Source organism: Dermacentor silvarum, chromosome 2 (assembly GCF_013339745.2).
Source record: "Dermacentor silvarum isolate Dsil-2018 chromosome 2, BIME_Dsil_1.4, whole genome shotgun sequence".
Lineage (NCBI taxonomy): Eukaryota > Metazoa > Arthropoda > Arachnida > Ixodida > Ixodidae > Dermacentor > Dermacentor silvarum.
In genome coordinates, this window is record NC_051155.1 from 250434310 (window position 1) to 250457038 (window position 22729).

The window sequence follows — 22729 nt, forward strand, 5'->3', positions numbered from 1 at the left end:
ATTCTAGTTACGAAATTTCAATGTTGAATCGATCACGGTCATCACTAAATATATGAATAAGTACTGAGCAGAGGGATCAATACCGCAGCAGTGGGAAACTGCACACGTTGTGATGGTCCCGAAACCTTGCAGGAAACTCCAAATTGAAAGTTTCCGGCCTATTTCTATAACATTGTGTGTCAGGAAGTTGATGGAGCACGTAGTCCTTCGCGTCTCCAAAATTACATGGAGGGCCGCGGACCCTCTCTCTAGGAATGGGTTCATACCACAGCTCTCAACGCAAGACGTCCTGCTCCAAATTAAGCATCAGATCACCGATGCTAGAGGCCGGGATACAAGACATAAAGCCATCTTGGGCGAGGACCTCACGAAAGCCTTTGATAACACAAAACACAGTGCGGTTCTGGAGAATCTCCGGGATTTGGGGGTGGGCCATACGGCCTACACCTACATTCTGGACTTTCTCTCGAACCGTACTGCCAAAATCACCCTCGGGGATCTTCGATCAGAAAATAAAGTTATGAAGTAGGTGTACACCGCAGGGCTCGGTCTTATCCCATTTTCTGTTTAACGTAGCAATGATCGGCTTGTGAAAAAATCAGGGCCTCAGTCACGGTCGCTATGCCGACGACGTCACTCTTTGGGTGGCGGGTGGCAGCGAGGCAGATATTGAGGGCACATTACAACACTCAGTGAAGGCAGTCGAGAGCTACGTTACAGAGATGAAACTTAGCTGTTCGTCGCAGAAAGCTGAGCTACTGCTGGTCGGAGGGGAGGAATACGGAGGGCCTCAAGAACAGCACACACCAAACAATAAGATTAATTAAGAGAATAGCCAATGGACGGTATGGCATGAGGGAGGCTAATCTGGTTCGCCTGGTGCAGGCCTTCGTCATTAGCCGTATCGTCTGTGCGGCACCTTACCTAATATTTGGAGCCGCAGAAAAGAAGCTTGAAGCCCTCATTAGGAGGGCATATAAGCAAGCGATCGGCGTGCCCCTCACTATGCACCCAATGACAGATTAGGCATGGAGGAAAGAAACAAAATAGGAGAGGCCCTGACGTCACGTTTATGAAGCCGAAGTGCAGCCATGTTGGTGTGCCATCCCCTTTGCGCCTCCAATCAGCTCGCCGGAGCAGATAGGCGCGAGCTTTGAACTTGCATTGTGACGAGCCGCCGCAAGTGTGTGCTGCCGATGTGCGTCAAAACGAAGCCTACGAAACGTCTATAACAGTTTTAGTGATGCAGACGCGCTCCTGTGTTTTTCCGTGGCACGTTGAAGACGACGACGAAGACCCACGCCGTCAACTGTCTCTGTTGCTGGCTGACACTCGCACTCACAGACCCAAAACACAACTTTCAAGCTTACACGTTACACTCTAAAGTCAGCTTTTTTCGCGAACAAAATGTGCTGCGAGATAGACACCGACGGAAAAATGTTATCTCACTTTTCAGAGGCCCAGAGCAGCAGCGAGAGCTTCACGGGCATGGTTGCTATGACAACGTTTACGTTTTGGGGTACTAGTCCCAGTGCTCCTTTGCGAAATACAGCATGTGACTTCCGCCACACTTTCTTCAACACGTCCGTGCTGGCCGGGGCCTCCCCTGCGCTTTCCTTCTTCCATGGAGTTAGGTATACATAACACTTTAGACGAATTAATAGAGGCTCACACAATATCTCAATATACCAACAGGCTGACACTAAGTCCACCTGGACAACACATACTTAGCAAACTACACATACACTATAGATATACGAAGAACAGCACAGTGCTAACAAAAATATCCCTAAGCAAATAATTAAGGAAGGATGTCCGTACCCCCCGATACCAAAACATGTACCCCGAGTATCACAAAGAGCGCCGGAAGGCTAGGGCTCGTCATATCGAGCACACGTATCAGGCCGTGGAGGGCGTGGTCTATGTGGACGTCAGATGGATATGTCTGAGGGGTGGAAAGGGGGCAACTCGTCAGCGGGACCGTCACCACAGACAACCCTGAAACAGCAGAGGATGCAGCGATCGCATTGGCAATTGCATCGACAACATGAAAATTCATTATCAGTGACTCAAAGATCGCTGTCTTTAACTTCGCCAAGGGTCGCATATCCACGGAGAAATTTAAAAAAATGACCAGCGACGGCGCGGGACGATCCATGTCGCACTAGCTCGCTTCCCGTTAACGAGGCGGCTCACACCCTAGGACTTACTCGCCGAGCAAGTGAGCCAGCCCAGCCAGGGTCCAGAGGAGACCGCGCATGGTCGCATATAAATATAAAGAAATTACCGATCACTATCGGCTGGGACGCGCCCGGTATCCCCCGGCTCACCCTGAATTAGCTAAGGAACAGACAGTGGCGTGGAGGCTCCTCCAGACCAACATGTATCCGAGCCCAGTGTCCTACAGCCGGTTTTATGCCGGAAATTATACATAATGATGTAAAATATGTAACAATGTAGCGGACCTGCCACACATCTTGTGGGCGTGTCCCCAGGCAGAACCCTTCGAGGGCCGCCAAATAAAAGATCAAGTGAAATGGGCAGCCCTGCTGCTCAGCTCAGACAATCACTATCGAGATTGGGCGACGCGACTGGCCGCCGAGATGCAGGACGTATCTCGGTCGTCTCTTAGGTGACGGGGGCAGGAGTAGAGCACTGCACGGGCCGATTTTTTCAGCCCGGGCCCGGCCCGGACGCGATTTTACATCGCGCTGCCCGCCCGAGCCCGACCAAAAGTTTTATGGTGAGATTTTATGGTGAAATAATCTACGTTACCCGCCAGGCCCGGCCCGCCACCCGTTCACCTTAGGCCCGAGCCCGACTCGAAACCGGCCCGAACCCGGCCCGAGACCGAAAAAGATCACCGAGTGGCATTAAAAAAAAATAAAAGATGAGAATGAAAGCAATTTATTCTTAAGGCATAAATACATGTCATATGCAATTATGAACACTATTTGCACGGTCTGAACGCAAATACCAGCGTGCGAAGTAGTACGAATGACCCTGCCGAGCAGTATCGCCAGCACTTTCCAACGGCGCGACTTTGATGCGGCCCAATCCACTTCTATCGCCACGCCGCCACATTATTTTTCCACGTCGGGCGCCTCACTGCAAAGCATGCACCGCCCCAGCCGCTCGTCCCACTCAACCGTATTCTAGTACACTCTAGCCGAAGCACAACCACGACAGGTCGTGAGCGCAGCGCATGGATGGAGTAAATGGAGAAAGAAAGCTTCTTGTTCCTCCATGGTGCCACGTAATGCGCTGCAGTTAGGTGGCCGGTTAAAAACATGCCTGCAATCATGGACGGACGCAGTGCCATATTTCAGCCGCGTGACGAATTATCTCATCTTACCAGTCATCGTTTTATCAATTCGCCGTTGAAGAATCAGCAAGTCGGGAACGCGTTTACACCGCTCTGAAAGCATTATTTACATTGATTTAGGTAAGGAATACAACGGCATCCTTTGGTTTAGGCGACTTCGGTCTTTCTGGACTTTTACATTCTGTTGAAACAGCGCAAAATACGAAAGAAGAAAAGGGAAGTACACAGGAGTAGCACTGCTAGCTTCCAGCTGCGCCGGGGAAACAGGTTTTTCAGAGTCGAGACGCGCGAGGACAACTCGCTGCACGTTACATGCACACCACCAGAAAGTCCGAGCCCGGCCCGGGCCCGCGTCGAAATACCCGAGCCCGGCCCGAGCCCGTGAAAAAACTGCCCTACCCGGCCCGACCCGGACCACGGGCCGGGCCCGGGCTTTTGGGTAAGCCCGTGCAGTGTTCTAGGCAGGAGCGGCTTCGACCCTCGCTTTTGTAAAATGGGTCATATAAAGTTGTTCGCTCTCTCTCGGCTTCTGAAAGCGGGAAGAGCAGCTCAGACGTTGGCTGCACCGCGACGACTTGCAGGAGTGTCCTAGCGAGCACAGGCTTAACATTTTCCGCGTGCACAATCCATGGGCGCGCCAAGTCACGCCCATGGCGATCGCCCATGCGCTCTGCGTTTCGAGTTAAGAAACTGACGAAACAAGAACACGATATGAACCATCTATTATTTTTCAAAAAAATTAAAAAAAATAAACGATGGCAATTTCCTTGAGAGATACGCGCGGGGAGCGTTCCTGCATGCAGTCATTGAGGACAACCTCTTCCCTCCATGAGCCCCTCGGTTATCTTCAAAACGGCCAGATATTGCGCCAGCCGACACCAAAATTCAATAACCTTGCGGTTCGGAACCATCCCCGTCGTAAAAGTTATTATATTTTCTTCTTTCTTTCCTTATTCCTCTTCACTATAATATATGAACTAAGTTTGCCGCCTTGTCTTTTTCTCCCCGTTAAAACCAAAGACTTCCGGATTTCAATACGCCCGGCCTGCGCGCCGGCTGGGAGAACTCGCGAAACGTTTTTTCATTCTTTTTTTTTTTTCCCTGCCATTTTGCTCGGCTATTTCATGCTTCGTGCCCGACGTGCTCTGACCTTTACGAGTGAATTTAAGCCGAGAATGGAAAAAAAAAAAAAAAAAAAAAAAAAAAAAAAACATGGATAGAAACGCGTGTCTTATCTCTCGAACGTTTATCTCTTGGGGCGTATATGCGCGCTGACAACCGGCAACGCTCGCTCAGCTATAAATGGAAACTCATGGGGTTCCGCCCGCGGCTGGGGCTTTTTAAAGTACCCGCGAAGTTCTTTCGCCCTCCTTGAACCCATAGTCTATGTTTATATTTTTTAGGTAGGTGGCTGTATGGACTGAAAAACTAAAATTATATATAATAGAACTGGCGTAACTGGGATATATTACTTGCGTGTTATCTGCATAATTCGCTTACGAAGGGTGTTTTGTGTGAATTGATTTATCAGCGCTCTACAGCGCGCTTCGAATATGCGAAGAGCGGAAAACTCGCTAAGTGCTATCGGATGCAATAAAAAGAAAATTGAGTGGTGATTTAGCGGTAAATGTGAGAGAAATGCGTTAGCATGACGCCAGGAATCCATGAATTACATCGCGTTTTCCCCGGAGGGCCCGCGGTAATCAGGAAGAGAGCGCAACGACTTGCTGACTGCTGATAGCCTTCCTGCGAGACACCGGGCTCATCGACACCTGGTGACACTCCCGATCTCAACTCGAAGGAGGATCAGGCGGAACAATTGCCGGCTATGTATTCCAGGCTAACCCCGCCTGCTTCAACATCACCACCACCTAAACCGCGTTCACCTGCAGTTTGCAAAGTGGAAGAATTTCGCATTGCCGAACACTGTGGGGCCCATGAGGAAACAACACGAGGAACGACGACATGCTCTTCCCTGGTTTTCTTTAATTTTCATTTTATGGAAAGATGATATCCAACGTCTCTTATACGTAGCTTCAGATAAATTTGCACGCATCTAAAGGTAAACTTATTCTGTGCTCTCAAGCCGTTGGTAGCAGGTCATTTATGGCCCTGCGCATCACAGTGAGTTAATTAAGCAGCCGTATATATTCGTATACAGTTAAACCTCGATACAACGAACTTCAATGTAACAAAACTTTTTATATAACGAAGTATGTAACTTTTTATAACTTCTTGTCCATATATAACACCATGTATTTGAGCTTCAATATAACGACGTGTTTTTATACACGATTCCAATGTAGCGAAATTTCACTCCCACCGCGAAGGAATACTAAAGCAATAAGGTACATAGTGAGCGCCCGTCTCATCCTATAGCTCAGCCATGGCTGCGCATGGCCGTCAGCGCGTCTTAGCCCGTACGCGGCCGCGCGCCATACCTTTAAGGCAATCAAGGGTGGGTGCCGGCGGGTGCAAGCGCTGGGCGAGCCTAGATGGTCGTGACTTCATGTGCGCTGTCTTCCCGCGCGTTTAGTGCTGGAGGTCGCGTAATCTCCAGTTTCAGCGATGAGTTGAGCGAGAGGCAGACGAACCATTCGCTCCCCTCTGCCAACTCTTTTCATGGACGCGTCGTCCTAGTGCGGGCGATACTATCAGCCGCGGAGTCGGAGTGGCCATGAAAGAGTCAGTATTCGCTTTGTTCCGCCATTGTGAAGATATCGTCGATACGGCATGAAACCATATTCTTTGGTTACCAACTCTCAAAATCAACAAAATGATTTTTTTAATGTGTAAGCATTTCTATGCCTACTCAACGAGGAAACCCGTCCGCCCCTCCGTCACGTAAGACGATCGCTTCCGATATAGGGCCCGCGCGTCTCGCTTGAACGCGAACTAAGCGCTGAGAACACAGCGTTCACGAAGCTATGAGCACTTGCCGCGCTCTGTCCCCTTCGCAGATCGCTTTCAAGATAGGGCCCTCGTGGCTAACGCTAACGCAGCCACCGCCGGAGTAGTGTTAATTGATCACGGTTCTTAATGGTTGTTCGCAGATGGATAAAGCGCTAAGAGCGATAACGGCTTATAATGATCGGAACGTCATCAGTGCACCTGGCGCCGCCACCTGCAGTAGTTTGCTTGCGCCGCCGTCCGCACCAGTTCGTGTCGCCGCAGCGCTGTCGTTTGTACTGGTCGGGTCAAGTTACCGGGCTGCTTGAGATGCGCAAGTGGCACAACGCCCGCTTAGACAACTCCCAGAGGAGTTTCTGGGTGAATTTTTTTTTCAATTGAAATTCGTTTTTTTATTGCGATAGCAATTATATGGACACTCAAAAGCAGATTTCTGCCGTCGGCGTCGCCGTCGCCGTCGCCGTCGCCGTGAGGTTCCGTATGACGTCATTTGGAGATGAAATCGTCGCCGCGCGCCGAACGCTGTATGTGCGAGTGAAAGGGCGCGAGGGGCGCGTCTTTCACGGGGAGTGAACGCACGGCGGAGAACAAACGCGCGTTCTGCGCCGTGCTCGCTTAAGGGCTGCAGAAGTAGGCGTCTCTTTTCTCCTTTACAATCACCATATATGTAGAGCAAACGCGCCTTCTTCGGACGCGCGAGAGGCCGTGGGGGAGGGGGAGGGAAGGGAGGCGACGTTTAGCTGCGGCACCAAGTGCCTATTTATATCAGAGGCTCCACCTCCGGCAACAGTCACCAACGCCGCACGCATTTTGTGCGAACGCGGGCAAAACGCCGACGGCGTCGACAACAGTTCTGCGTGTTGCCGGTGCTGCTGCATGTCCAAGTTTATACAGCTGATAAAGCTAATATCATTACTCCGTATAGCTCTCTACAAATTTGCTATCGCAATTGATGCTTCGCCTTTCAGGTGAAACTGCGACAACATTTTTTCGATTGCCCGGTAATTCGGAAAGTTTTGCGGCCCCTTCCGTATAATAAAAGTTCGTCGGCGTCTGTGTACTTACTCGCACAGAAGGTCCGATTTCAATATAACGAAGTGAACTGCCGATTTTGCTGACTTCGTGATATCGAGGTTTAACTGCATGTTCTCGCGTTCAAGTTAACGCCGTCCGATGTGTTCGCAGTCAGTCTTCCAAACTAATTCGCCTCTGCACATGTGCCTGCGCTATTTTCCGTAAAAGGGGCCCCGAACGACCCCTCGGGCTTGTGAAATAACATAGTCCGCTGGTAGCATACGCTGCTGTAGACATCTCAGCCAAGTTTTGTTGTCCGCGGTCTCTGGAGCTCGCAAGCGGAGCGCGAAGTTACCTTTTTCTCAAACGCTCTCGTTTCAACATATGTCATGATCCTCACTCTCTTCTGTGTGCTTTATTTACGCAATAAAGCACATTCCAAAACGCGGCTGCTATTGGTCGCTGCAGTCGGCCGCCGCGGGGTGCCGCCACGAGTCCACTGGCTGCTCGCTGTGGACGACCGTGTTTGGCTTACGTTTAGCGCGTCGTGGGCACCAAAATCTGAAGTCGTGGCGTCTACGTTAACATCCAAAATGAAATTTGAACTGCGCGCCACGGTGAAATTTCGAAGGCGGAGCGTTGTGGCCCCGCGCCACTCCGCCGCAGCCTTCGCAGTGCAATGCATTGAGGAGGGAAGGGGAGCACAGCGGAGGCCGTGTTTGATTGCCAATAACTCCGCTTCTGCTGAACGCATTGAAGTACTTTTTGCGGCGAAGTATTTCTGAAATAGCCTATTTTAACTCGAAATGTATTTCTCCACTTCGATAAAAAGTGGTTCAGGGCCCCTTTAAGGCTAACAGGCACACATTTGTGAGGAATCCAAACGCACCTTGAGACACCGCCATGTTACAAGTCGAACGCCTTTATAACGAAGTGCTTGGGGCCTCCGAAATCATTCGTTATACAGTTCAGTTCGTTGTAAAGATCGCGCACCGCACAGCTCACAATAGAACCGGGACAGAATTATTCCTTCGCTATAAATGCAAGTCGATTCGTTGCAGAGGCGCTGGACCAACTTAGAATCCCACAGTAAGCCGCGCGCTAGCGGACGAGGCACTCATCCCTCGTGAGTACCTGGTTCGTTTGCGCGCTCCTTACTACAGTGGTTAAAATAAGACACTGTCGGAAACCCGGCGATAACATATATGTCAGCATAATGGTTCGGCCATGTGTAAATGTGTCCCTAACGATCATCGATCGTTGCGTATTTATACGTACAGAAATTGAAAACAGCGCTACACATACGCCTCATAAATTTTTAGTTCGCACAACTTTGACAGTTTTTATGTGCACGTCTTGCTTCGATGCAATTACCGCAGCCCACACCATTCACCCGGATTGAAAGCATCAAGTATGATTTGTGTGTGTGTGTGTGGCACTTGCGCGCCAGCACACTCCGAATACTCAGTAATTGTTACAGGGCCCGGGCCTTCTATACACTTTCCCGATGTCGAGAACTGCTCCGCATTTTCCATTTGTGCACGCACAAACTTCACGTGCAGACTCCGCAGCACAATTTTTTTTTTTTATTGGGGCATCGGAAGCTGTGGAAGAAAAACAAAAAAAAGGAAATTAAGGCAGGGTAAGTATATATAGAATTTTTTTTTAGATAATCAGGAAAGAGACTAACTTGAGCAAGACTGAATTAGTGAAATAATAATAATTGTACATATAAGTGACAAGATTTGGTGGTATGAGAACAATTTCAATTGCCCTATACGGGCGCAAGTCCCGTGGTTCATGAGCTTTATATTGACTTCCACTTGTTCTGAGAGTTGGCGACACCGCCGTCGAAGATGAGGACGAAGGTCCGCTTCTTGCAAGTTCTTTCTTCGGACTATAGTATATACTTGGAAAATGGCATCCGTGTGTTACGCGTATAGCGATGTTTTTATTGCGCATTGAACATGAACTTCTTTTACTTAACGCTGGTGCATATGGGTCGCGCTTTTCGCTTCTCCTCCCCCACCCTTTTATTTTTTTACTTGCATTACTTTTTTATTTTCATAGACAGTATGTTTGTGTGTCTGTGATGGGACAGCCGGGGCTGTATACATAATGCAGCCTACCTTGTATACATCAGTGTGCAGTTATTAAACAACAGCAACAAACGTCAATCTGAATGTAAGCTTGTTAGTAAATTACAGTTCTGCTGTATCAAGCCGGCCTCTCTCCTACCGTTAGAGGAGGCTTGGTGATCCTGAAAAGACGCGATGAACGAAAGGCGGGCACTGCGACGGCGCCCTGAAGTTGTTCAGCACTGGGGACATTGACAGCGTCTGTTATACTTCTGGTCAATGGTTTACCAGTAAAGAAGGACCAAACTGCATTAAAAAAAACGATAACAGAGGATCAACCTAGGCAGTGTCGAGGACTTTCCTCGCCATAACAGCCCAAATACAAAAATTTAAGAAGGTACATTGAAATCTGTGACGTCACGTGACATTTGCCAGCTCTGAACCTTGGTGCGGTATTCAAGAAATTATAGTTTGGCCATCGATTTGTCCAGTATTTTCTTTTTTATTGAGCGACAGAATACTTCATTATCAATACAAACTTGCTTAGTTTCGAAATGTTCCTCACCCCAATCAAAGGTTTCTTCTCTGCTTGCCGCAAGTAAGTTGCCATGTGCACTCGTTCCGTTCCTTCCCAGATTGCAGTTTGAGCTCTTTCTGATTCGCTTCGTTTGCTTCTCGTTTTCCCACAATCCTTTCCTCTCCCGGCGCAGTCTGTGATTTTTGAGGAGATTGATCTCACCGAGCTCAGCGTGGCCGAATGCAGTACAAAGAATGCAAACCACAGTTTTCAGGTGAGTTCCCGGCGCGTCCGCGCCGTGTATCCGTCGCGCCTTTGCGGTTGTGCGTTGCCTTGCGTGCTTCTAGTATGGTGATGTGTACTTTCGGCGTGACTTTGACCGATGCGCAAGTTTCCCCTGGTGAAAAAGTGCGTCACTCTTGCCTGGATAGAGCACGGATTCTTATAGCTGAACGAAATCGGATAAACTGCTTCCGTTGTTTCAAAGTGCGGCGCGCTCATGTCTATATATATATATATATAAGGTGTCCCAACTATCATGCGCCGAGATTTAAAAAATATCCAAATGTCACGTAGCTGGACAGAACCAAGGTAATTTTGTTTGCCGTTGCTTGGAGATACTCAGATTATTTCTTGCATTCCGCCTAATTACATAATTAGTCTTCATTAAATAATCATCTTCTCAAATAATGTACTTAGATTAAAAGTGTCAATGAGAAGATTGTAGAGCAAAATGAAAAACTTGCGATACAGCTTTCTGTTGCTCAATACGTGCTGCTACATAAAAATGTTTTTCCGAGCGTGAAAGAAGCCCGCGAATACACGCAAAATTGCCGCGCGACTGGCCGCTCGAGGCACCTTGCGTGTATTCGCGGGCTTCTTTCACGCTCGGAAAAACCTTTTATGTAGCAGCACGTATTGAGCAACAGAAAGCTGTATCGCAAGTTTTTCATGTTGCTCTACAATCTTCTCATTGACACTTTTAATCTAAGTACATTATTTGAGAAGATGATTATTTAATGAAGACTAATTATGTAATTAGGCGGAATGCAAGAAATAATCTGAGTATCTCCAAGCAACGGCAAACAAAATTACCTTGGTTATTTGCAGCTACGTGACACTTGCATATTTTAAAATCTCGGCGCATGATAGTTGGGACACCCTGTATATTTAGATTCTGCGATATATCAGGGCGTGGCTGGCTGCAATGGCAGAATCTACTCCCGGACAGCGTCTTTTGCTCAGTAGCTTGACGCTCGAGACACGGTCGATGCCATGGATAACAGTCGAATAGAAAAAAGAAAAAGGTCGACGGCGCCGCGCGCGTTCTGCACGACAGGGATGTGCAGAGAGATATTTATTAAGAAACAAGCTGAGAGGTCGTCCTGAATCAATGTTCTGACCTGCTACTCTGCGTTGGGGGAAGGGGTGTAGAAAGAAAAGATTTGGCAAAAATTAGTAAGGCGAAAGTGAGTGCGCCCCCAATCTTAATGGTATGAAGTTAATTCATTGGCATATCAGTATAGCTGTTTCGTTGCTGTTACTGCAAATGTTGTTTCAGAGCAAAATCACGCAAAAATTAATTAGGCAGGGGCGTCAGAAGTAATTGGCTAAAGCTGCCACGGACTTGAAAGCCTGGGGAGTGGCGGTAGTATTTTGCTGCACTTTGAGGTCCGCTTTTCCTCTCGTTATTCTTGTTGGCATTAAATTTCTCTAGTGCCCTGTCTAGACCGCTGGGTGCAGTTGAGTACCAGCTGTGTCGGTCACACGCACGGTGTGTAGGGCGCCCTAGAAATGCTGTATACTGTACTTGACCGCAGACTTCGGCTTTGACAAAAGGCGCACGCGTATTGACCCTGCAGATTATCACGCCGTTCCGGAGGCTCATCTTATGCGCCGAGACGAGGAAAGAAATGGAGGATTGGATCTCGGCCCTGAAGAGTGTCTGCAACAAGGATTTCTACGAGGTGAGATCTCTTCCCTTCTTTGAAGTGTGCTTCGGTACAGCACGCGAATTCCAAGCACTGGAAACGCGCGCGGAAGCCCGTTCCAACCACAATCGCGTGGACTTCCAGCCGAGGCTCCGGTTGAACGTGTGGACACTTCGCGAAAACGAGTGAGCGTGTGTTGGGGCAAATGCGCTTTACGTGCACCAACCACGTATAATGTCGCGGATAGGACTCCACAGTGCGTGCGAGAACGGATGGATGGCTGTCGTTTGAAGCCAGCTGTGAAGAGCGCACGCATAGTCCCAGTGGCGCAACGACGGGGGGAATTCAGGGGGAAAACAAGAAATGTTATTGTCTACGATGGCACAAAGGCGCCAACAGTTGAACATAGCCGTGTAATTGTCCCATAAAACTGCTGAACTAATGACGATCAATTGGCTTAATTTAATAAGTACACTGCTCATATTCATGTTCAATGGCGTCGCATATAGTGAAACAGGCATGAAAAAGTATACTTGAAAGCTGGGAATACTGATTAAGAAAAGCGATACTTTATGTCTGCCTGACGCAAGTAAATTAAGACAAAACAAAAACAGACAAATAACAAATGTAAGAGAGACTACGATTTATTAAGAAATTAGCCTGTTCTCACGTGAGGACTGTTAGGTACAACTCTTGGCAATTTTCTCATACACAATGACATTATCCGAATTGTACAAGCAAGACGTCCCAACACTGCCAAATACACTTCCGCCCATTTGAAGCGCACATGTTTGAAGAAATCTGTTTGGAGAGCACGCGGAACGTAGTCTAAGAATCACTGTGAAGATTGTGGAAACAATAGCGAACTACCATCATCTCCAGATTTTTGGATTCAAAATTGTGCCTCTTGTCACGGGGAATGATCTCATACGCTGAGAAGGAACGCCCGACGGCGGTGAACACCTTAAAAAGTAAATTACAAACAAAACAAAAGCCGCGTGCACATCACATTTTTCTTTCTTCTTTTGCTCTTCACTCTCCTTTTCCCCGACGGCTCTCCGCGGTTTCGCATTCGCCAACCGCTCGCGCAATGTCAGCGCGGCGGCGTATGCTGTGGCCGGCGCGTCCCATTTCAATGCTGCTAGCAGTTGTTTTCCGGGAGTTCGTTGAACTAAAGGACTAGGTGAACCCCATAGAGTTCCGAACAGTCAATGTTGCCCGGTAACATGAATAACGGTCTCTAACTTCACTCGAAAGCGAAACTTGAGGCTATAGATAGTGTTCATAGAGGCGCCGATATTGAAAATAGGCATTTATAGGCATTTAGGCACAAACGCCAAAATAGGCATTTATAGGCACTATAAAAAAATCGCAGCATATCCACGGGGTGAATGATGATGAGTGGGCGAAGCTCCGGAGGGAATCATCGGATCTCCCGCTTAAGGGGACGCTAGCACAAACGCGTTAGAAACGTGCAGTACTCTCTAGTAAGGGGGAGCGGCCACAGCGTCTTACGCAGCCATTTACACATGCCGGAACGTGCACCGCGTTTGCCGACGCCATCACATGACTGCTGAGAGAGTATACCCCCCGTATTCATAAACGCTCCTCGACTTGAACTTGACTTGCCACCGCCTTGGGCAGCGCGTTCGAAACGCGTTGAAGGTAAGGCGGAGAGGCCACAGCGTCTTACACCAGCTTCTTACACGGGCCGTAACGCGCTAGCACAAACGCGTTAGAAACGCGCTAGAAACGCGGCCTTTCGTTAATGTTGGGTATTTATTGCCATCGTGGTGCGTGTGTCTATGTGCGCTTCGTGGCGTAGTGGGCTAACGCCGCGCGCTCTGAAGCGAGGGGTCCCTGGTTCGATTCCGCGCTACGGACGCAACTTCGGAATTTTTCTCATTTTTCTCAGACTGGTTACGCACTACTACTACGACGACGGGGACGGAACGGGTGCCGCTATAAGGAGCTTCGCTCATAAAACACTATAAAAGCCCTTCTTAACCTTTAATTCATGCTCATATATCAAAGTGGGGCGATAGGAGCGCAAGGAACAAAAAAGGCATTTGCCTAAAATCCGGTCTCTAGGACTCATGACATCATAACATCACATGCTCGTCAGTTAGGTCACAATAAAATCACGTGTGGCGCGTACACGCATTGGATATGCGGGTATGAGTCAGGGCAAAGCACCTAGTAGGTGGCTTTGGCCAGGGACAACAAAAAAAAGAGAGAAGGAAAGAAAGAAAACCCGGCTACTCCTAGGTAGAGCAGGTGCGGGGAAAGCTGCGCTGACGCCGGATCACGTGACGCTCGCGACCAATCAGGGTCGTTTTGTGTGTTGCGGGAAGGGAAAGGGCAGGAAAGGGGGTTGGCGCGCGCTCCGCCGTGCTGTAGTAGATCAGTTTCGGCGTCCGGATGGGAAGACACCGCGTGGTGCGTTCCGCCAAGGAGCAGGCTGCGTTTGAGCAACGGCGCCGCGAACTCGCTCGGGAAAGGGCTCGTCGGTCGACGTGCCGATTCTAGCGCGAAGGCTTCCGAAGCCCAGGCGGAACGTCAGCGAAGAGCCGCCGACCCTAGCTGAGTTTAGGAATACACCGTGGTTTAAGGCAAACGAAACGGAACGCCTGCGACAGCATCGTTTTGTTACAAGCGTCGCTTGCCCCCATTTTCTCTAAAGGGGAAGGGCTCTGATTTTTTTTATCAGCGGAGCTAAGCTTGGCGTTGCGCCATTCAGCGTGTAACAAAACTCGATGGGCCGATCCTGGCGGCAGTGCAGAAAGAGTCCAAGCGCAATGGCACATACCCTTGTGAACTGGCGAAGATGAGCCTGGATAAGTTTAGGTAAGCATGGTTGGGACTACTTAAGCTTAGTCAGTCATCGATAGCCAATAGATAGCCAATCAATAGCTAATCGATCAGTAATCAATAAATTCTGGAAAATGCTGGGGATGACTTGGTAGTGCTTAGCGCCAGGGTTGCCAGATTTGGCAACTTTGTGCCAAATTGGCTACTTTTGAAGGCTTGTGGTGGGAAAATTTTCGGGTTGGCTACTTGGCTACTTTCTGGCTACTTTTACATCCAACATTTTTTTATAAGAACTACAAACAAACCAGATAAATATTACAAATAAATGGTATAATTCGCTGTACTTTGCCTCTTATGACGTACACGATGTGCAACGACCATCCTCACCATCTATACTATGAGGGGAGGTCGTAACCATCACCTTGCAACCGTTCAAATTCATTCAACAGGAATACCTTCAGGCTCATTTGATGGAACGTCTCCTTTTATAGTTGATTGCTCAGAAAATTATTTGGTTGAAACATGATTTTTATTACAATTCAGTGACGAATTCGAGTAAACGCATGTGAGAACACATCGATATATGGCTATAAAAACTACTGGAACACTTTTCTTAAGTGAATGTTTTTTACGTCAAACTATTCACGTACTGCTAGTGTCTCGCAGATGAAATTGTCACTTAACCTTCCCAACTTTCAAACTCGGCGCAACATCTCGCGCCTTGGTTTATTCCACAAAGTTTTCCCTCACCGTTCATTGAATCAGCAACTCATTTCTCAGCCAGTGTACTTATCCTCCCGTATAGATTACAGCAATAAGGTAGCTGTTCCTCTTTGTCGCACTGACATGTTCCTGCATTCTTTTATGCCGAGAACCTGTTCGGAGTGGAACCGCCTTCCCTCTTCTATCGCCACCTTAGCCGATGCATCATCATTCAAGACCGCTGTAACAGATCAGTTTTTAAAATGACTCGAATTTCGCTATGTTTTTTTTTAATTTTTATTTTGCTGCTGTTAATGTCTGTTTATCTTATCCTTGTCCTTCTATGCTTGAATGTTTTTGATTGTAAACCATGTACCCAGCCCCTCTGTAATGCCCATTGGGTCCTGAGGGTATAATAATAAATAAATAAATAAATAAATATGAAACCCTGACTAGTATATGATATCGCCTTGCAAAGTTGAGATGTGGCACAGGGTTACATTTACGAATGACTAAAGAGTGAGAACTGTGCAAACGACATATTCGCTGGTGCTCGAGTTCGTGATATGAGTACGGAGCCACCAGGTTTAAATTGAGCCCCAAAGGCACGTTTTAAATATTTCAAAGGGCACTAAACATAACAGCTCCAAAAGGAGTTCATAATCGGCTACAACAATGTTTTATTCTTAAGTGATTGGCCATGCCGGCAGCCTGGCGACATTTTTGGCTACTTTTCAAGCACCAACGATCAACTGGCTACTTTTCATTTTTTGGACCTGGCAACCCTGGCTTAGCCTAGCCCAAAAGCCCGGACTAGCTAGATGCCCATCAGCTCCGCTCAGTGGCACACCGGCCGGGGGGGAGGGGTTTCGGGTGTTGTAACCCCCATAGGCGCCGATTAGGGGGGGGCTCTGGGGCTCGAGCCCCCTCCGGAATTTCCCCGGGGGCGCTGAGCCCCCCCACCTAAAATGTCATTACCAGAGTTCTGTTACCCACATAACTTGAGGATTCTCTTGCGGTGCCTCCACATTTTCACTTTTGTTGTGGCTAAAAGCTTACGGCACCATTGTTCGCGTGGACGTGCACGGCTTTTAATTTATTGACCCTTTTCGCGGAGCAGTTCGTTTTATAGAAACGAGATGGCGCCCACGGCGGCGCGCCATACCTCTCCTCAGCGACCGCGCACGAATAGGAAACCATTAGCACTTCTACCTTGCTTCTGTGCGATCAGCTGTCGGAAATGCAACTGAGTTTTCGCTAACGCACTGTGCTCCAATCATGCTAGATTGAATCATGTGGATTGAAGACGTGTGCAGTAATTGGCTGCAAAAAAATAGTGACTGGCATGTTCAGGAATGGAATGAATCTGTGTGGCCAAGTTCGCGGACCGCTGTTGCGCTGTGCGAACGTGTTACCGGCACTTCGAGATGTACGGCTTTCCTCGAGGATACAGAAATTTGCGCATCCGCCAGCATTGTATCGTTAACCTTCAAAGAAAGGGCTTCAGCCCCGGAACGTCAGCAAGAGTGAGTACCACTCGTTAAACAATGACAAAGGAAATAGCGCCGCTTCCTGTCATAGTAAGTTTCGCGCACGTTATCTATACACATCTGTCCCAAATGGCAGGAAAACTTACGCCCACTTTATCGCCGATGTATCAAGAATAAGTGAATGGGCGCACACTTGAATATATGCGCACTGTATACGCACGATAAATGACGGACTACACCTTATGGCGCACCAATGGTCGAAGTTGAATGTTTCGTGACGGTCCACAAGAGTAAGCGAGTTACTAGCTGTAATATATATTTGCTACAAGGTATTACAATGTACAAAACAGCTGTGTTTCAAGCCAATTGTGCACAGCAAGAACAAATCCATCGGAACTGAGCACACCCGCGATCGATTAGACAGAAAATGATCAGATAGTGGCCGCACCGAGTCAGAAACTGGCAAGCCACTGCTTCAAAATATTTGCCAAATAAAAAACAAAGAGCAAAAAACACTAATCCTGACTGAATTCATAATCGGAAAGCTTGGATAGCTTGGAATACATATTTAGCCCCGCTTTTAGAACAATTAAGCACCATATACGCTGCTTGCGCTGTTTGGGCATAGCTTAATCAGCTCCGAAAGCGCTTTTGCATGTTCTCTGCAGCTGTGATCAAAGCTTCGTGTCGTCCACCTAGTCACAAACTACGATATCTCCGAAAACAGAGGTTTTCTAAGCCGCGCCGGCGTCATACACTTCCATTGTAAACAAGCAGGCAACGGAGGCAGTTGAGGCAAGAAATGGACGCGTCACCACGTGATCAAACATGGCAGCGTCCACGGGATCGCCGCGAAAAGGGTCAATACTTTCGCTTTATTTCGGCAAATTCTGACAATAGGAGGACAAGCGCATTAGAAGCACCATCGGCGGCTACCTCATCCGTGTTTCCTCAATTTAACATTTTTTTTAAATTTCCCCTGAGAACACCACACACAGACACAATATATTTAAATATATACAAAGGACAAAGTTTATTATATTTTTTAAAGAGAAGGAGGTATCCAACTAAATGGATAGCCTATACCTAGAAAATGAATATGTTGATGTATGTTCACCTCACTTCAAATTACTTTGCGTGCTTTTTTGACCCTGAAAAAAACCTGCAGACTTCAGTGACCCCTTCGGTATAGTCTTCTATCAACGGCGTGTGAAAAGCACGTGAGTGATATGTGTCTCAATATTGATTCTCTTTCCAGTAGGCAATGCTAACGACTGCCGACAAAATAAAAGAAAAAAAAGCTCTTCTAATTGTTTACAACTTTTACGCGTTAGGGATGGAAACATCGCTTCTTGCATGCAGAGGCCATAAATACGGAGTGTTTCAGCAAACACTTTCAAAAAATTTTTAAAGGTTGCCTGTGGCAGATAGCGCAATTCTAGTTCATGAGCTGGTCTACTCGAAGAGGTGGACATTACTTGCACAAAAAATTGAAATGCATAATCGACTAATTAAAAAAATCACCAATTAGGTTTTTAACATAGTAACTTATGGCCCGTGTTGCAATTTACAAATTCTATCCGGGGAATTCGCAAGGCGGATGCTCTAGGAACTAATTCTCAGGATGGCACCAGTTTCGAGAAAATTCCCGAACATTGTGGAGAAACGCATTGGCGTTCCAGTTACTTTTGCGCTTACCCGCCGTGGTTGTTTAGTGGCTATGGTGTTGGACTGCTAAGCATGAGGTGGCGCGATCAAATCACGGCCACGGCGGCTGCATTTCGATCGGGGCGAAATGCTAGAACACCCATATATACTTAGATTTAGGTGCACCTTAAAGAACCCCAGGTGGTCTAAATTATTCCAGAGTCCTCCACTACGGCGTGCCTCATAATAAGATCGTGGTTTTGGCACTTAAAATCCCATAATTTGTTCTTTTTATACTTTTGTGCTTTGATGCATAAAACGACGTTTTGTTGAGAAAGTGACTGGCACGCCAATGTATTTCTCCGCAAAGTTAGAGAATTAATATCTCGACACTGGTGTCTGTCTGAGAATTAGTTCAAAGTGGATCCGCACTCCACGGCTAGAATTTGTAAATTGCAACATGGGGTCATAAAGTAATTAGCTAAAAACCTAATTGGTTAATTTTGTTAATTAGTCGATTATTCATTTCATTTTTTTGTACAAGTAATGCCCGCCTCTTCGAGTAGACGAGCTCATGAACTAGAATTGTATTATCTGCCACAGGCCACCTTTAAAAATTTTGGAAACTGTTCGCTGAAACACCTTAATTGTATATAGAATTCACTCAGTAACCGAAATGATGCCAAGCTGGATTCACTCAAAATGAGAATAAATAGAAGTCTAGAAGTCATGCGCAGCAGCGCTTATACTCGGACTCAAAGTACTAAAAAATAAAGAGTGCAGCTTGGCCGGGAAGGCGAAGCAGTATTAGTGATAGCGAAGTAGAAGACAATTACACGAAGGAAGATTCTTACCGTGTAAATCCGTGTAAGGATCGCACCCATAACTTGACAGCCAATATTAAAAAAAAGACATCCAACTGAGAAGCAATCGCGTCCCGTGCGTTCATTCTGAGAGTTCTCAACAGCGAATTGTCGCGTGCAGCGTACTTTCGCGCGTCGCTACTGAATGTCGAGAGGAGGTGATCGCGGAGGTTTACGGCGGATTTCACGCGCGTAGTTGGAAAAATGAGGTCACATGGCCTGGTCCCATGAAAGGCTCGTCAAAATCGCGACGGAAAAGTGTGGCCCTTACACGAGTTATAGTGGCCATATAAATTGTAGTAAACATTCACCTAAAGTTAAAATAGTAAGCATAGTGGACATAGTGGACATATAAGCATGGACCATGTAAACCTGTAAATACGTACCTCACTGGATGACCTCGAGCACTCGCTTTTACAAAGCAAGCATTGTGAAGAACGCCGGCAGCGGAGGCAAACGGTTCGTACAGCCGCGCGATTCACTGCAACTCCGAAAATTAGATTCATCATCATTATCTGTCTATTTTTATGTCCACTACTGACGGCCTCTGTGAGTGATCTGCGATGACCTCTGTCTCTTAACTCTGCAACACTAGGGGCGCAGAAAAACAGCCCAGCAAGGAAGACAGCAGGCATGAAGTTAGCAGCCATCCCTGGTTGCCCTTTATCATTGCATCCACCAACGATTACCAACAATTAGATATGGCACGCGGGCCCCATAAGCGTCAGCTGCGCACAGTCATTCACAGCTACAGTGAGGAGAAGATGCGTGCTCTCCGTCCCATTCGCGTTTGATTACGTGACCTACAACTAACTCGAATATTGAGCGCGTGGGAAATAATGCCCATCAAGCGGCCAACCTTTTCGGCTCCCTGTTACGTGCTTTTTCCCGCACCCACAGGGTATGGGCCGCTCATGTATATGGCTTTTGGATTTAATGCGGAACATCACGGCGACGATAACCGCGACAATTTGCCTGAAGTGTCGATTTAATTGCTTTCGCCATAAAGCTAGAAACAGAAAATTGTTAGCAGAGGGTGTATATATATATATATATATATATATATATATATGGGTAGGTTTCGGAAAGCTGGTCAGGCCCCAGCCCTCCCCCCCCCCCCCCCCCGGAAAAATGAAAACATTCCGCCTATGATAACCCCCCCTGAGGCCGAGTTAAGCCCCCCCTCCCCACGCGTCCAGCCCCACCAGTCCAACGTTTACCTTCAGTGCTCTGTTCACATTGTCATTACAATTCAGGAGGTGGCTTGAGGTTGAATTTTCCTGATTAACAAAGACATTCTATCACTGTCTTGTATTTATTCATTCAATCTTAAAATACTTTGAGTAAAACACTGAATAAACATCATCACCCTTGGTATCATTATATTATTATAATTATTAGGCATTTTATTTGCTGTTGGATTCCTCTGACTAGAGCAAGCAAATTGCATATTATGCAAAGTGCATGCTTTCATGCGTCCCCCCCACCACCACCACAATAATTCAACCCCTTCCCCCCCTGGCAGAGATCCTGGGTCCGCTACTGGCTCCGCTGTCTCTTTAGCATTGCGCCTCCAGTGCAAGCTACGCTACTTTTTTATTGCGATAGCAATTATATGGACACTCCAAGCATATTTCTGCCGTCGCCGTGAGGTTCCGTATGACGTCAACGGCGATGAAATCGTCGCTGCGCTCCTGACGCTGTATGTGCGAGTGAAAGGGCGCGAGGGACGCGTGCTGGACTAAGCCATGGACTGACGTATGGCTTAAACAGCTCCACTGTTAAAAATAGGTTTCTTTTACAGGGGCTCTATGTCCTGTATCTGAACACACTGTGATCACCTTTGTACATTGACTGATTGAATACCCCATATTTTTACACTTTCAGACACGACAAAAATCACACCACTTGCTTCTACATTCATTCCATTGTCGTACTCAATGTTACAGTTTTGCATTTCTCCTTCTCTCGTTCAAACCTCTCCCTTTTACACCGCTCCAAACCGCACCGCCCTGGTGTGCCCTAGTGGGATAATCAGACAAGCCGATCGTTCCTGCCAAGGGTCATGCCGCACGGGCTTCGCACCTCAACTAACTTGATTCTTAATCTACAAAACGCATGAGAGAGGAGGTGCCTGCACACTTACAAGAATGGCGCTGCTTTGTTTTTTTTTGTTTTTTTTCAGGGGCTTTAGAGCAGTCTGCATGGTGCAGCCACCTTGTGGCACAGAGCTCAGTCAGACACAGAGCTAATATTGCAGTAACCAAGTGTATTCTACTTCGCTGCTGGTGTAAATTTTCGGCATCTTACACTAGGAGCAAAGTGAAATACACTTGGTTACTGCAATATTAGCTGTGTTTGGCTGACTGAGCTCTGTGCCGCCAGGTGGCTGCACCATGCAGGCCATTCACGTTTATGCCTCGGCCTCTCCAGTAAAATGCCTAGTCTGCCTATTTTTACGCGAATACTGGACGTGATAAAATTCTAGTTACCCATCTTGCTTGAGTTACTCAGGTATGTTATACATGCTTTTCATTCCACCATTTTTGTATACATCCCTTTAATCTTGTTTCCCTTCCTCAAAACTTCTCTACCTACCTTGCACTACCTATGCCTGTAACGGATCTGGTCGTGGCAATCTCTTCCCTGCTTTTTTTCCACCAATACTGTAAACGTCTCTTGCTTATCTTGGCTGCTGACCGGTTGATGCTTCCGTCCGCTTTAAATCTAAGTGCTTCTGGAAGGTGTACGTTACCTATGGGTCTCACTGGGTGAAGCCCTTCGCATTCCTTCAGGATGCGCTGAGTGGTCTCTGGATTTTTGCTGCAGCCTTACCATGCCTCATCTAGGGACGTATTCTGCAACAATCACTTTATCACCTTGGCCACAGCTTGGACATCAGGTGTGTGCCAATTGGTTGGTTGAGCCCGTGCTCTTCCGAATTTGCTCAACCAGCCAATCAGCGCATGCCTGATGGCCAAGGCGTGGCCAAGGCGATAGTTTCGCCGAAAGTGATCGTCGCAGAATACTTCCCCTTGTTGCGAATATTTTCTCCGGTATGTTTTTGTCCTTAGGCAACCAGCTCAAGCCTCAAAAAGCAAGGCACTTCCCTTCGTGTTATTGTACAGATTTCCCTTCCAATTTCTCTCTTTTCATTCTTGTAATTCTCCATGGTCTTTTTTTGTTTCCATTCTTTCCATGCAATTCACTGTCTCCATTTCTCACTTTCTTTTTGATGACTCCTGGTTGTCTATTTACACCTTGGTTGCCAACTTTCTGGACCTCATCCTCTATTCTGTGCCCACGCTTTTCAAGTACAGATACTTGTGCACTTTAGCCATCCATTTATTTTGGTCCTTGTTGCTGAACCTTTCCTCAAAACTAATTTTGCTCTGCTCTTCTCTGACTTCAAATAAGGCCCAACCCATGTCACCCTGCACT

General features: G+C 47.3%; 1 protein-coding gene across 4 annotated transcripts in view; it reads left to right on the plus strand.

Annotated features, from left to right (window-relative positions):
• Nucleotides 1-22729, plus strand: part of LOC119443125 (diacylglycerol kinase eta-like) — a 307015-nt gene that overhangs the window by 204932 nt on the left and 79354 nt on the right. For all 4 annotated transcript variants that reach the window (XM_037708278.2, XM_049662589.1, XM_049662588.1 and 1 more), the window contains 2 exons: nucleotides 10038-10118; nucleotides 11707-11811. In XM_037708278.2, the coding sequence (XP_037564206.1) occupies nucleotides 10038-10118; nucleotides 11707-11811 (186 nt within the window). The remainder of the gene's footprint in view (nucleotides 1-10037; nucleotides 10119-11706; nucleotides 11812-22729) is intronic.